At 35.8% G+C, this 16,265-nt stretch overlaps 1 protein-coding gene across 3 annotated transcripts in view; it reads left to right on the forward strand.

Annotated features, from left to right (window-relative positions):
• Window positions 1–16,265, forward strand: part of TTC7B (tetratricopeptide repeat domain 7B) — a 130,028-nt gene that overhangs the window by 101,212 nt on the left and 12,551 nt on the right. For all 3 annotated transcript variants that reach the window (XM_032112160.1, XM_032112161.1, XM_032112159.1), the window contains one exon: window positions 1,690–1,892. In XM_032112160.1, coding sequence (XP_031968051.1) covers window positions 1,690–1,892 — 203 coding nt within the window. The remainder of the gene's footprint in view (window positions 1–1,689; window positions 1,893–16,265) is intronic.

A 16,265-nucleotide genomic window follows, 5' to 3' on the forward strand; every position in this document is an offset into this window, starting at 1 on the left:
CCTGGCGGGCATCAGGCACAGCATCGCCAGCCAGGCAAGGGAGGGGATTGTCCCACTCTGCTCTGCTCTGGGGTGACCTCACCTTGAATAATGTGTGCAGTTTTGGGTGCCACAATATAAAAAAAAAAATATTAAGCTAGTAGATAGCATGTAGAGGAGGGCAATGAAGATGGTGAAGTGCTTTGAGGGGAAGCCATATGAGGAGCAGCTGAGGTCATTTGATCAGTTCAGCCTGGAGAAGAGAAGACTGAGGGGAGACCCCATTGCAGTCTACAACTTGCTCTGAGGGGAAGAGGGGTAAAAAGTGTGACTGGATCTGCAATTTCATGTTAGTTCTTCATGTGGATGAGACTTTTTCCATCAAATAACATTTCAGTATTTTCTAAAAATAAACTGCATTAATCAATACATCTACATAGACATATTATTTATATTTGGTAGAATGTGTTCTGTGAAATCACCAAGTCAACTGAGGAGCAAAATAATGCTCCTCCGGTAGAAAAAGGTCTGTTCTCTCACCAATATGAGCTGGTCTTACAGGAAGAAAAGAATTTACTCCTGCAACCATGTAAAAATAGCTTAATAAAATAAAAATGGAGAAGGACCTTTAAACTACTAAACCTTTAAACTCAAAGTCCGTGTTTTGTTAGTCATTGTTATAAATTGATATTTATGAAAATAATTATGAATATTCATAGCAGGTATCATCTGTAAATTATAATGTATACACTCTACTATACTGAATTTGACTAGTTAGAGATACTTTTAAAGCTGTTGGCTGCAATTTTTTCATAAGCAAGCTCCTTTAAAGGCACTCAAATATCAGTCTGATTCTGATTTTTAGGCATAATCTGAAATCCACTGCTGTAGTGTGAGTTCCTGATGTGAGAGCCTTTAAACCAAGATGGGTGGCCTGTATCATACAGTGAGAAGCATGTCTCCAGCAGTGACAGATCACTTTGCTGTTTTGATGCAGCAGCTTGATTTAAACCTTAATCTACAAAACTCTTGTACAGTGTGACACAAGAGAATGCAGTCATACAATTACTTTGAGAATCTATTTTTATTTGGTCTGTAAAGGAAAAGATTACCCAACCCAGAATTTTAATAGCTTTTTCTTGCATTTAGTATCTCTTTGTTCCTCTCTTCTCCCACTCTTTCAGCAAGAGATTAGGATGAACCAGCAAGGTAGTGAAATAGCAATGTTGAAGAGTGTTAGAGTATCATAAGAGCTACTGAAGGCAAATACTTCTATTGTTAGTTGTTAATTACTCACTGAATGAAACTTTTTTCCCCTATAGTCAATCTGATTTACATAAGTGTGTGTCAGGCTACTCAACTGAATTAAAGAGTACTGGAATACTCACATGCTCGTGTCTTAAAAATAAAACTAAAATGAAAAAATCCAAGACTTAGGATAAAAATAGCAAACTATAAAGAGTATTCTGGGGTTTAAAACAGCCATTTAGAAATTGTAACTCCTCATACACTTTGAAAACCAACTTTCCTGAAAGAATAATTAATTTAAAATAATTTAGGTAATAATTTGTCTTTTAAGACGCAAAATTTTTTTAGGAAAATAGCCTTTATTTAAAGTGAAATTATTTGCAAATACAGCACATGTGACAACACCTAGTCATGGTATGATGAAGCAAGAATCATTAATTGGTCCTGACGTTTCTTCCACAGCTGAAGTCTACATAGGAATTGGGAAGCCTGCTGAGGCCACAGCATGTACCCAGGAAGCAGCTAATCTCTTTCCGATGTCACATTATGTTCTCTACATGAGAGGTCAGGTGGCTGAACTTCGTGGAAATATTGATGAAGCCAAACGCTGGTATGAGGAGGCCTTATCTATTAGTCCTACCCATGTGAAAAGCATGCAGAGGCTGGTAAGTCTTGAGCCCATGTTCATAAGCAGCATCATCTCAACTGGGGAAGTCTTGGCTTGGTGTACATAACCCATAGCTTGTGAGTTTGGGATCTATATTCTTATTACAAAATGCTTTGGAAACAGTCTTTCCTGGCATTTATTCAGTCTTCTGTGTGTTGGGACATAAAAAGGATTTGCCAGCCATAAGACTATTTCAATCCTAACAGAGACTATAGAAGAAGTCATTTGCATCTGCCTAATATTCAGTGCCATTGGGAAATGAAGGTGGCTTATGGTAAGAGAAGAGTTGGATACTGTAGTTGGATACAGTACAGGAAAGACCAGTCACTTTGGTGTTCCAAAGTAAAAGTTGAATTTGTAAAATCATAGAATATTCTAAGTTGGAAGGGACTTACAAGGATCATCAAGTTCAACTCCTGGCCCTGCACAGGACACCCCTAAGAGTCACACCGTGTGTCCAAGAGCATTGTCCAGATACTTCTTGAGCTCTGTCAGGCTTGGTGCTGTGACCACTTCCCTGGGGAGCCTATTCCAGTGCCTAACCACCCTCTGGGTTTTCCTAATATCCAACCTAAACCTCCCCTGACACAACTTCAGGCCATTCCCTCAGTCCTGTCACTGGTCACCAGAGAGAAGAGAGCAGTGCCTGCCCCTCCTCTTCCCCTCACAGGAAGTTGTAACTGCAGTGGGGTCTCCCCTCAGTCTCCTCTTCTCCAGGCTGAACAGACCAAGTGCCCTCAGCTGCTCCTCATACGGCTTCCCCTCAAAGCACTTCACCATCCTCATGGTCCGCCTTTGGATGCCTTCCAATACCTTTATATCTTTCTTACATTGTGGTTCCCAAAACTACACACAGGACTCGAGGCTACATCAGTGCCGAGTAGAACTGTTTTCTTCATTCTGCGTGTTTATTGATTACCTTTGTGCTATGTGATTTCTTGGGTTTTTGAAAGGTAGAGAATCAGTCTTGCCCTCGAATGAATGTGTAGCTTTAAGTACAAAGGTACCTTCCCCAGTATAAACATATGCTTATTTATATACTTCATGGATACATACATGTATATGTTGTGTGCTTGCTATGTTAGGAAATTTACTTTCTTTTAATCCAATTTTCTTCCAGATAGAGCAGAATAGAACAGCTGAAATCAGCTTCATACCCCATCTTTTTATTTGGAAGTAGAAGCTGGTTTCTGCCTAGTTACTTATGAATTATTCAGAGAAATTTCTTGTGCATCCCTGAGGGAAACATATGAGACAAAAGATCAGATAGGAAGGCAGCACAGGGAAATTTTTTTGTTTCACCTTTTCAGCATTTCAGGATATTTGAGCCTGCTGACAAATGCCAAAAGGTTCCTTTTTCTGAAGAAGCAGGCAGTCAATCTAAAGCAGGGCAACTCAGTGAAAACGAAAGCTCATGTTTTGCTGGGTATCTTTTTGCCCCTCCTCTGAATGCACCTTTGAATAAATAGTCTGTAAACACACAGTACTCTTCAGAATGACTGAGAAATTAGTTGTCTAAGAGGCACGTGAGATGAAAATTACTGGGCTTCTAATCCAGGTTTCCTTTTTATGGGATTTTCTGTTCGAGTCCTAGCTTGAAGGTAACTTCATTTCATTGGATTGGACAGTCCTTTTAAAGGATTTTTATAATTTAAAAATTTTTTATAAGAGCTTTTTCTACTGTTCTAGACTTTTCTGCACTTTTCTGCACTAGGATGTTGTTTTCAGTAGATTCTGAGAGATTTATGCTGCTTAAATACAAATATTCAAGACGTATGCTATAAAAATACTTGTCTATGTAATTTCATGTAGGAGAAAGTACAGGATTCTGTATACTTCTTGACCTTTTGACTATTGCAAAAAGTATTTTAATGAGGAAGCTTGCAGTGTTTACTCTTGCCTGTGTGTATAGATGAATATCTGTACATCCCAACGCTTTGTTTGCATATATTTACCTAGTTATTATAAAGAGAGATGATCTCAGTGGCAGGGGAGCTATAGCAACAGCAATGTGGAGGTATCGGCCTCTGTGACAACAGCTCAAACATTAGCTTCTAATATTTGTATTCACAATTCTAAGCTGACAATTGGTTTATGAATGAAAGTTCTGTGTAAAAACCCCTTATTTTCTGATTAATTTGATATTTTAAAATTATTTGATATGGCTTTCTAGTAATGCTTAGAAAGTATTATAAAATGTAACTATTTTCACATAAAAGTTACCTTAGAGCTTATGTTTATTTAATAAGTTTTGGTGAATTTCTTTTTGAGGGGCAAATACTGAGTATAGATCATAATAACTTTATGTATAAAATGAAACAAAAAGCAAGTAAGATTTAAGGATGGCATGAGTTCTAGCATGTAGCATGTGTATCCAGGCCTGCTTCTCCAAGTGAAATTACTTGAAATAGTTGAACCTGAAATTAGTTTGGAAGAACTTTTCTTTGTTTTTATTAAAATTTTAGAATGAGTGACATCTGACACTCAGTAAAATTTCCTGATCCTAATGGTTTGGAAATCTGAGTCTTTGATTGGAGAGAGTCTTTGTAGTTGTCCAGAGGGGAAAAAAAAAGCTAAATAAAATGTTTGTTTCAATTTGTATGAACAACAATAGCATAGTGGGCATAGGAGTTTTCTCCTTTTATAATCCATCCTTTTAATGATGTTACATTGTGCTGGTAAGGAGGATGAAAAGTTAAACTTTGAAAAATTTACTATTTTTCATATAACATTTCATACAATATTTTGGCCATAAGTCTCTCTAAGTACCTATTCCTGATTATGATCTACTATGGTGAAGTGCTAATTAAATTAATTAAGTGCTAATTAATTAAATTTAAATTAACCTTGTTAATTTAAATTACTGAAGAAATGTGTGAATAAAGACCAGAAAAGTTAGCTTTGTGGCTTCAGAAGTGTTGTACTTCTTCCTCTGAGTTACAGCATGTGCTGCACTTTGGAGTTTCTGCAAAAAGACTCTTGCATTTGTCTCTTGTGCAGACTCCACATTCTGTTAGTGTGACCATGAAGACTCTGCAGGAGTCTAATGTATTATCTGAATGAAGTTACTTTTTATTGGCTGGCATCATTATTTTTGCAAAATTACAGTTTTTTTAAAGAAACAATTTCTTACTCATTTTGCTTCTGTCTTGAAGGTCTTCACTCATTTACTCCTTTTTCAAGAGATTTACTAAAATGAAAAAGGGGAGGTCTTGATGATGGTGTGAAAATTGAAGCATTTAAGGGTGATGAAAGAGGTCTGTTTGCCAACAAAACGATAATCATAAATGGGAAGGTTTGGGGGAAAGGTTTTTACCTTATTAATGAAATGCCTAAGACAACATAACAGCAAATGCTGGGGACTTGATCCACAAGTAAATGACAAATGGTTTAGCTGTATTCTGCTTAACTAAAGTTGGGAAATGGAACTTCTTGGGTCATACTATTGCATTACCTAAGATGGGAGCTATTCCAACAGAGAGCTAGCTGCAGGGGCAGCATGTTTGTGTTTGTGCTCACTGCTATTTCTGCCCCTTCTAAGAGGTTTATTAATACCTTTAATTAATAAAACCTCCCTTCTTAGGGGGTTTATTAATTAAATCAGCCAAGCAATAGAACTAGTTTTTTTCAAAGAGAAATGCTGTTAAAATTCTCTGCAGTTCCTTGTGGAACTAAATTATTCCCCATACAGTTAATGTTTCCATCCATCCATTCATTCACTTTACTTTGTTGAGCAATGCTCATTTTAAGCTCTGCCTTGTTCTCAGGTGCTATTTTTTACTGTTTGTCACTAACTGCAATTTTCTCTAAGCCAGAGGTTATACCAGCTTGCTATTTGGCTAGCTCTGACTGTTCACAAGGTGTCCAGAGGGAAGCAATAACATGTCAGTATTAATTAGGTGTACTTTACAGAATGCAGCAGCAATGCTTTTGAACAAATGCAGTGTCCTTTCTTCCTTTTAAGGTTTGTATAGTGCATTCAGAAAAAACAATGTGAACTTGTGTTCTAAAGGTTTCAAATGCTTTGGTTTTTTTCCTGAATTTCAAATATTTTTTTTCTCACACCTAATGAAATTTAAATTTTTCTTTAATTACTTAGTTTTAAAATGATGATTCACACTTCAATGTCATATACCTATGGTTATCACCTGCCTGATTTTGGCCAAAATGGATTTATTTGAACAACTTTCTCCATTCTCCCTACCCTTTATCACCACCTCCAGATTTCTGCATTACTGCTGCCTTCCTGCTTTTGTCATTGTTTTCCTCCCCTGTGAAAAAAAGAATAAACATTCTTTTATCTCCTGCGGTCAGAGTGCTGTTGTGGAAAGTAGCCCTTACTGCTGACGTCTGAAAAGTCCTGAAACAGGCCATCATTCTCTAATGCCTGAAATGGCAATGAATATTTCAATCTATTGTCCAGGAAACAAATCTGTGTATTCTCTCTCAGGCTGAAAATTTCCTATGTAAATTTAGCTTTGAAATTAAATAGGTATCCAGCATTTGTATGTTGGTATAATCCCAGAAGACTGTAGTATTTTCTGAATATTACGTAATTCATCATAGCACTTGCCATTTAATACTATTAGTAGCTTAGGTTCTAAGAGCAGAAAACTAAAACAGAAAGGGAGAAATTACTTAAGCAATTTACTCATGTAGAAATTAGTTTTCAGAAAGCAATATCTTAGAGAGTTACATTCCCTACTTCACACTTTAGATACCTGTTAGTTTCCTATTATTATGCATAGCTGAACCAGATCTCTTAAGGCTCAGATTAACTATGTGTGCTTTATCTCTCAGTTATAAATACACTGTTATTTATTTCTTACTATACTGACTCTTATTTTATTTTTTTGACCCAAAGACACTGCCAGAAAGAAGTCTGGCAGTATGTATGGGTGGGTAGTGTGTGCTTACGAGCCTGTCACAGATGTTGACTGAAAGAAAGGAAAAACAGAGAAGACTTAGAAACATGAATTCAGACCCTGTTTGAAGGGATCATGGGAGTTAAGGAAGATAAAGTGTAAATACAGTCACCCAACTAACTTTTTTCTTTCTGTGAGTCAGTGTTCTCATCTGGAGAACACTGAGTAACTCATTTGATTTTCATCCTCAGGCCCCTGCACAGTAAAATTGTTGGTTTAGGCTGCATAGGTTTGTCCTAAGCACATTACGCTGGTTCTCATGGGTGGTTTGGGTTGTAACTGATGACCACAGAGCTAAATGCTGATGCCAAATCTCAGTGCTCATTTGACTCACTCTAAATGCATCCTTACACACATGGTGGTTGAAGAAGAATGGAGAAATAAAGGTCATTGGTTTTGTTATATCTGTTAGTAAAGTGTTCTGGGTTTGCCCTTCAGAAACTTCAAGATCATTTCACAAAAGGCAGAGAAAGCAAAATATATGTTTGGCCAAAATCTCACTGCTCCTTACAATGGCATTTCACTGTGACTTGGCCATGTCTAAATGTTCCAAATGATTGTATTCTGTACTGTGAAAAAACAATTCTGCTTGCATTTTAACCTGGAAACCATTGAGTTCAAGTAACTCAAGGACCATTTCAATACATTTTAAATGCTTTGTCTGCTGTGAGGCACTCCCAGGCTATATTCTTTTCTGTCATGAAAATATTATTTCCCCTTTTAGCCTTACAAGAGAAAGCCATCAGTGCTCGGTGCAGTAAAAAAGTGCATAAAATCAACTTGCATGGTCATTAGGTTTTGAAATACAATAAAGTGGAGATCAAGGTGAAAAATTAGGGAAGTTTTTTTCCCTGTTTGTTTCAAAGTTACCTTCTTTTATTTGTAATGTTGAGATCAAGTACAGCAGTTAACCACTTCATACTGACTTGGAGAAAGATTAGTAGAATTTCTTATTGCCTAAATGCTTTACCTGAATTTTACAGCACTCTTTTAAAGCAGATCTATATTTGTTCAGTATTTGACAACAATAACTGCTACAAATTTGAGTTTAAACTAGAACCTAGTTGCTCTTTTGGAAACAGAAAGTGACTGTAGGAATTTGCAGCACTAATTTTGTTTATAGCTTGAAGCGGTGAACTCCCATTTACTCAGGCAAGACTGTTGATTCCCTGAGAACTGTTGTTCTGTAAGTGGAATGATGGGGCTGATGGTATAATACTGCTTCATAACAGACTTTCTTTTCACATTACTCTGTATTTACTCCAAATGGCTTAAAGCAGCTGTGACAGGAGCAGATCTTTCAACAAGAAAATACTTCCATTCTTGGATGCTTTTCACCCTGTAAGAGCGAGCTCTCTAAGGTCTCTTCAATTCGTTGGTGCTGTCCTCAGCCGTGAGCCATTACAAAAGGAATTCTGCAGCTCACTTAAATGGTTGTTTGGTTTAGACAATCTGAGTACCTGAAGATGAAAAGGTAATCTGATTTTGTGCAGCATGCACAATGGCTGCATTGAATGGAACTGGGCTTATATGGAGAAACTCAGCTGTTGAGGTGTACTATTTACTGAGAATCTAGTAGCAATGGTTAAGGCAGCTTTCTGAATACAGAGAGAAACTGTTTCAAATAGAAATCCTAGGAATGTTAATTTAAAAGTAGACAAAAAAAAAAAAAAACAAACAAAACCGAAACACTTAAAGGGTCAGAAAGCTGGGGTGGTTTTTTTTTTAAACTTTGGGGGTATTTGGGGTTTTTTGTTTTGTTTGATTGTTGGGGTTTTTTAACATAAGGATTTTTGCCTGTAATCTCATCTTTAAATTTCTGTTTTCATGTTATCTGTGTGATAGATTTTTCCACAGTTTATCTATTCAGGCACAGCTTGCCAGAAAACATTTTATCCCTTCTATTTGTTCCCATTTAAAAAAATGGAAAATTAATTAGTGGCAGATGCTGGCAGAAGGAAGGGATGCTTTGGCTAGAGTTACTGCTCTTTATTTGGCAGGGCACGAATCATTCCACTGTTTTTATTGTATTGTGTGGAACTGAAAAAAGTCCACCCATCAGATAATTCATGACAATTCACTGTTGAAGCAGGTCAGTCTGCAACGTGCAGTAGTACTCCAATGGAGTTCCTTCTCTTTGCTTGGAAGACTTTAAGAATCTTTGTTTCCAGCTTTTGAAATACAAGTAGTGTTCATCTCAAGCTTTGATTTACGTTTTATAGGATAAAGTCTTTGAATTTGGTACTGTTATCTGCACTGAGGCTTCCATAGACAGAGATGTGTCTAATATTATTTAAAGAAAATAAAATATTTATGACTCTTCACTGTTGTTTACATAGAAAGTATCTCTTTCGTAGTACTAAGCAGAGATGATGAACAGCCAGCAAGATTGTAAAAGCATCTGATCACAGCATAATGAAAAATTTCCTTTTTCAGGCTTTTTTTTTCTTTGTAGGTTTTAGAAAGGGTAATTCCTATTAAAAGTCTTTCCAGAGTCTTTCTATCTTCTTATGCCTTTTACCCTCTAAAGGGCCAACTACATTAAGGCCATTGACAGATGGGTTTTGTTGACATCCCTTTTCCTCTGTGCCTTTTTCTGGGTAACTGGCCACCTAAAATAGGATGTAGGGGAAAAAACATACAGATTTATACTAATCAAAAAAATATTAACAAGGATGACTAATTTAATGAAGGAAAATGTCAGTAGTCTTAGCAGTCTTAGTAATTCAGGAAATGGCCAGGAGGCCTTGTGTCAGTAAAGTGCTAATAGTTGTTCTTGATATTTAAGTTCTCCTTATTTTCAAAAAAAAAAGAACAAAAAGGAAAAGAGAGAAGGCATGGACAAAATGGAAAATGTGTGCTCTTCCCTGCTATCTTCTGTAGTCTCTTACATCCCTTTTCATGGATACTTGCTGGTCCTTTTTTGCATGGATCTCAAAAGTTCTATTTTTATTTTGCTCTGTGTAATTGCCTTTCAATATGAGAATTGCTTTGCAAAACACTTTTAAAATTAGGTCATTCTGCTGAAGTATGCACTGAGCTAATTATGATTATTTTGCTTCCCTGACCATTTTTGCGCTCGTTGAATTTATTAAAGTATTTCTTTATAGATGGAGCTGAGAACTTACACAGCAATAAAAGCTACGTAGCACCTGGTATGCTTTTGCTTGTCGGTAACATCTGGCATCTAATCACTTATAACTGAATTTCATATAATTAATAAAGAAATATTTTTAAGGATTGGGGGCTAAATATAAAGAATCTGAAAAAGGCTTTGAGAGAGCAGCCATCCTCAACTTTAAATGAACAGAAGAGATTTTATTTTCCTTCTCTTGTGAAGGGTTCTGTTGTAGAATTCTGTAGGTGAGAACTCTTAACTACAGGACACTTGAAGTCTGCAGTCCTGTGGACATGTTGTCTCTTTTCTTTTCTTTTCTTTTCTTTTCTTTTCTTTTCTTTTCTTTTCTTTTCTTTTCTTTTCTTTTCTTTTCTTTTCTTTTCTTTTCTTTTCTTTTCTTTTCTTTTCTTTTCTTTTTTCTTTTCTTTTTTCTTTTCTTTTCTCTTTTCTCTCTTTTCTTTTCTTTTCTTTTCTTTTCTTTTCTTTTCTCTTTTCTTTTCTTTTTTCTTTTCTTTTCTCTTTTCTCTCTTTTCTTTTCTTTTCTTTTCTTTTCTTTTCTTTTCTTTTCTTTTCTTTTCTTTTCTTTTCTTTTCTTTTCTTTTCTTTTCTTTTCTTTTCTTTTCTTTTCTTTTCTTTTCTTTTCTTTTCTTTTCTTTTCTTTTCTTTTCTTTTCTTTTCTTTTCTTTTCTTTTCTTTTCTTTTCTTTTCTTTTCTTTTCTTTTCTTTTCTTTTCTTTTCTTTTCTTTTCTTTTCTTTTCTTTTCTTTTCTTTTCTTTTCTTTTCTTTTCTTTTCTTTTCTTTTCTTGCCTAACTTTGCAAACTGGTGAAATATAACTAAGTGCTACCATCAACAGCAATCTGAATGAGATAAACCATTCCATGTGGCTTAGTTGAGGTGGTGAGTAAATGTGTGTGAGAAACTTGCAGCACCATCAGCAGGTGTCTGCGTCCTGACTCTTTGTCAGTCTGTCTTAGAATAACATTATTATAAAATGGTGCATGAGTTATCAGTGCATGTATTTTGCTATAAATCTTATGCAGTTTTCAGATGCATTTCTAATGCACTGGTGAAATTATCTTTTGCTTTTTGCTTTTGTATTTGTCACAAGGGAGCTTTACTTGCTTTGGCAGAAGCTGTTTCCTGAAAAAAACAGACTGCTCTTGAGAGGACCAGAAGTTACCTTATAATTTGGGTTTTTTTCTGACTAGGAACTTAAACAACTTGTTCTTGAAAATTATGCTTTATTTTATCCTTATCAAGCAGAAAGTAGCCTACCTTAATGCAAAACTAGAGATCTGGAAGCAACGGTCCCCCAGGAAATCATTTTAATGCTCGCTTTTGCAGGGTTATGTCAAGCAGCTGTATTCCCCAGATAAGTTGTCTGCTCTGGTTCCGAGTTTTTCTGCAAATCCCCAGTCTGGAGCAGTCTTCCTATGTCTCTCTCTCCCTCTTCAGCTCATCTCATTTAAATTTTATTTGAAGACCTCTTTTCCATTGCTGAGGCTTAGTGTCTCTGCTAGCCAGTTTTATACTTAGCAGTAATTCCCCTGCTCATGAGTCTACAGTTTAAAGATGAGTTGCACCTTGCACTTTGGAAGAATTCAACCAACTTACTATGTGTGAATAGCATAATATATTTTCTCCAAGATTAGATTTCTTTAAACATAGACTGTGTTTTCTGGTAGCAAACTTGTGTTAGATGGAGTTAGAGAATTGGCTTTTAAGGTTAGTGATGGGCTATTTTTTATGTCAAGTTATTTTTTTTTTAATCAAGATGAACAAATTAAGAGAAAGCAATTATTTCAGTGAGCTTTGTGGGGAAATCTGAAGTGCGTTTTGTACATCTCTGAAAACTATGTTCATTTTGAAGGTCTGATGGTTATTATTCCATAATTATTCCTATTAGAGTATATTCTTTTCAACAGGTAGCAACAAATGGCATGAAGAAAATTACGCAGTGATACTACTCAGAAAGCTGCCATCTCTTGATTTTTCAGTAGGGGAGAGGAGACATGCTATCTGACCACTTTGTGTACTTCATCTCACTGGAAAAGGCCAGTGTTTTCTCTAAATAAAACTGACTGCAGACTTAGAGTTGTTAATGCTTTTAATGCTACTTCTGTAATGGTAAACAACCTGGTTAAGCTGATATGGGTGGAAAAATACATCATCAGTGAGACTAAGTAATGATAAACTTGAAAACAGAAAGCTGTTTTGGGCTTTCCTCACTTTTCAGTCAGCAGTACAGTGTTGATCTGCACCTTTTAAAATTTGATACTAATATGTGTGGACTTACAGAGAGCCAAGAAGTAAGAGCTTTCTAGTTTCAACAGTTAATCATTACTTTAATCTGTATGTTTTGTTAAAACACTAGCTTTGCAAACAACTCTTAGCATTTGAAAAAAAATACCATTAGTTATAGTTATTATATTTTTAGCCATTAATATTTAAGCATTGGAAGAATAAAAAGTAACTGGCTAAGTTGAGCATCTGCAAGTGTTACGGCAACTAAGAGCTGGTATGTCAAAGAGTAAGACAATAACTTAAATCTTTTTTACTCTTTCTCTGAATCAAAAATTTGGATGTTTTTAAAAGGTTATAGTATTTTTTTCATAATAATTTTGAGTGCTGAACATGTTAAGTTTCAAGTATGTTTGGCCCTGAAGCATGAATTCCCAGTTAAAAACTGGGGAAACTGGAGCATAGGTGCTGTGACATACCTAGCTTTAAATACAGTACAAGCCTCCTGATTTCTCATTCTGAGCATCACATTCATGGGACTGACATTTAATTCCTGTGATTATTCTTTCCAGTGCCTCTGCACTGTGAAGAAAATAATTTTCCCCATAGTCATCTCCAATGTCAACCTCGTTAGGGCAGCAGTATCAGTATTCCCGCTGCCTGCTGAAAGGAGCCTGTGGAGTGTCTTTTGTGGGTGTTGACTTGCAAATTATTGGCAGACTTTAGGAGGACTTTCCCTTATGATATTTAAATTTAGTTCTGTCACTGATGGACCTCCTATTAAAAAGTAGATTATTAAATCAGTTCTATAATTTATCAGTGAAAATTATGTCTTGGATAGTTATTGCCTTTGCATGCAGTTTAAGTGAAGGGATCTGTGGCATCTCCTTGATAGCCATTAAGCTCAGCCATGTAAAATGAGGCCCTTGTATCACTCACTTTCAATACTCTTAAATAATATATCACTTCACTTACCTACGTCTCTCTTTCTCCCAGTTCCTCTCCTTTATGGAAAATTTGTCAATATTGCCTTGGATTTGCTCAATGAATATATTATTTCCCAAGTCACTGCAGCTGAGATGCCTGTGAAGGAGATCTCTGTTTGGACAGCAGATTGGTTCAGAAGTACCTGAGGCATCAGTGCATTGTTTCTGTGATTACTTTTTGATCTGGTTTTCAGAGCTCAGTTAAACATTGCACTGTTTTATAGTAACATACTTTTGTAAATGATAAAGGTAAATTATTTCCATAAATCTTTGGTTCTTATCTTACATTTTTACTTGGTAGTAAGATAAAATTCAAGAGAAGTTAACTTCAAACCAGAACTAAATATGAAGTACGTGGGTATAGAAATCTAAAGGAGAAAGGATTGCTGCTTTTATTATACAATGAGAGGTTAGTTTTTCTTAGATGTTCTGTTCAGGTCTATGCTTTGGTGCATCTTCCTACAAATGAGAATCCTACCTGGGTTTGAACAAAAAAGAATTAAATCTTGATGTATGTCCTTGGGGAAATTGAAGACTATTATAGTCCCTAACTTGAATTGGTGAGCACAAATGTAACTCTGGAATGTTTATTTGTGTGTAACCAGAGTCAGGTTTGGAGAACTAATGTCATAAATCTTCTTTCGTTGTTATGTTGTTTGTGTGCTTATGTAATTACCATTTTATGCAATAAATACTGTTTTCAGTAAGACTTTTCAGGTCAGCTTTTCCCTGAAGAGGGATAATACCCTCTGGGAAAGATCAGTTTGGTAAGAAATGGCAAGCCATAACTTTGTGCTCCTCTTCTGTGATTAGTGGGAGGTAAACAGAAGAGGGCTGTATAATACTTTGAAGTATGTCACAATGGTTCTAAGTATATATTACTGTCCAGATGTTGAGGCTGAATGTAGTTTTGTACTAAGATGCACTTATCAGAGTCTTGAGAAATTGAGAAAACTTTTTGCATCACACTGCATTACAGCTTCTTTCTGCTAATCTCTGATGTGTATTTTATACATGTGTGGCTTTTACACACTAATCTGAGAAATCCTGTGTTGTGTTAGATGCTGGTGTGATGCTTCAAGGAAGCTGGCTTTCAAGAAATAGCCCTTAAATTAGATTTGAAGTTGATTTTAGGAACAGCTTTTCTTTCTTTCTTAAGAGCTGGTATAGAACTGAAGGAAAAAGAAACATTAGCAAAACACTGAGTTAAAATGGAGTGCTCATGTTCAAGAGCTACGTATCTGTACATAAAGCATTTGACCTGGAAGAAATATTCAGTCTTTTAGTACTGCTCAGATGAACAAAGCAAAGCAATTCATTAGCAAAGCACTTACTTGGCAGAAATATGAAAACATGAACATTGTTCACACTGTTAAAAGCTAAGCCCTGCAAGGAGACACTACCCAAAACCACTTGAGCAGCATGCTTTAGTAGGCCCATTAGGATGCAGACATTTGATTCTTTCAGTTTTTCTTTCTGAATACTTTGATGAAAAATCCTGAGGTTTTTAAATGCTTTCCTGTTATTCCAGGAACTAAACATTGTAAGTGAATTTACAAATGCTTCTTTTATGGATGTATCTGAAATTAACATGAAATTAACCCCATTTTTTTCTGGGTTCTAATTAGTTAGTCTTTAATCAGTGATGCTGGTGAAATGATTCATTGCAACTCAGTGTATTCAATCTTCCTCAGCCACTACTAATACTCTGGTTATATCTTACACATTGAACTTACTATTTAAGACCAATATCCTTAGGAAATCAGGCCTATGAAATCATTATTTAATACATTTGTTTCATCTGATCAGAAGAGGGAATGATGAAAAAAAAAAAAAGAGGCTTGTGCAAATATTACAAAAATAGAGGCAGGAGGAAAGACTACCAAGGCTTTTTCATTATTTCAGTTTTTATTAGGTATCAGCAAACGCACAAGAGTGAGTGTTTGTAAATTCTCCGCTGCAGTGATGTAAGACACAGTCATTAGAAAACCAAACCAGGCTTCACTGAAGTCACTGCTGTTAAAAGTTGACTTTTTAAAGTTATTCCAGAACATAACATAATGTATTGTGCTACATTAGCTTAGTTAGCTGTATTACTGGATAGCATAATATGTTTAGGGAAAATAGTGAATTGTGAGTGATACAGAGACCTTATCCATAAAGGGCTATAGAAATAACAAAAAAATCATGTGGATTCAACATTTCTTCTGTACAATATACAGTATGAAAATGGCTTCAGAGCTCTAAATCTACATGGACAAAGATCGTGTTAGGTAGCACTTTGGAAGAATACTTGCTGTCTATCAGAAGTGATCTGACCTACTAAATGAAAGGATTTTGCCTTGGCTTCTCAATTAAAATGACCCTGATGGTAAGTGGAGTTTGCTACCTTAAAATAAATATTTTAAAATAAAGACATCATTTTCAAAGTACATTCTCTCATTGAAAGCCAAACCCCCCTATTTTCTAAATGGGTGCAATAATAAATTAAGGCAGATATTGTCACGTGTTTACAAATGACAAATGTTCAAAAGATGAGCAAGTGAACCTCTATCAGCTGCACAGCCATTTCAATTTCCATTTTTCCATGGTCCTTGTTACAGTTTGTCCTGACAGGTGACAATGGCTTCTTTGGGATTCTGTCTGGTTTTTAATTTATGACCATTTGAAAAAGTGGTAGCCACAATAGCATTGGAACAGATGGTATTGTGAGGGTCACGGACCCAAAGATTTATCAGAGGGGTATGAAATGCTATGACACAAATGCAGTCTGTGATGATACTTTGTCATATTAATTGAATGCCTAGCCACAAGTTGGTAGGTTACAGTTGGCAGAAATAACTGGTTTTGATATAAAGTATAAAACTGTATGAAATGCTGTCAGATCTATTAAAGTAATTGACATGTCAAACTTAATTTCCTTTAAAATTGTGATACGATAGTATGAGCAGCTGGTGATCTCTGGAAAATAAATGAGGTAGCTTTAGCTTGGCCATCCAAACTCACCTCATTTGCTGCAGAATCAAACCCTGTTATGAGCAAGTGTGGCCTTTCTGCCATGTGGATTACATTTGATTTAATGTAACATTTATATCTGAAT

This window comes from Corvus moneduloides, chromosome 6 (genome assembly GCF_009650955.1).
Source record: "Corvus moneduloides isolate bCorMon1 chromosome 6, bCorMon1.pri, whole genome shotgun sequence".
In the NCBI taxonomy this organism is placed as follows: Eukaryota; Metazoa; Chordata; class Aves; order Passeriformes; family Corvidae; genus Corvus; species Corvus moneduloides.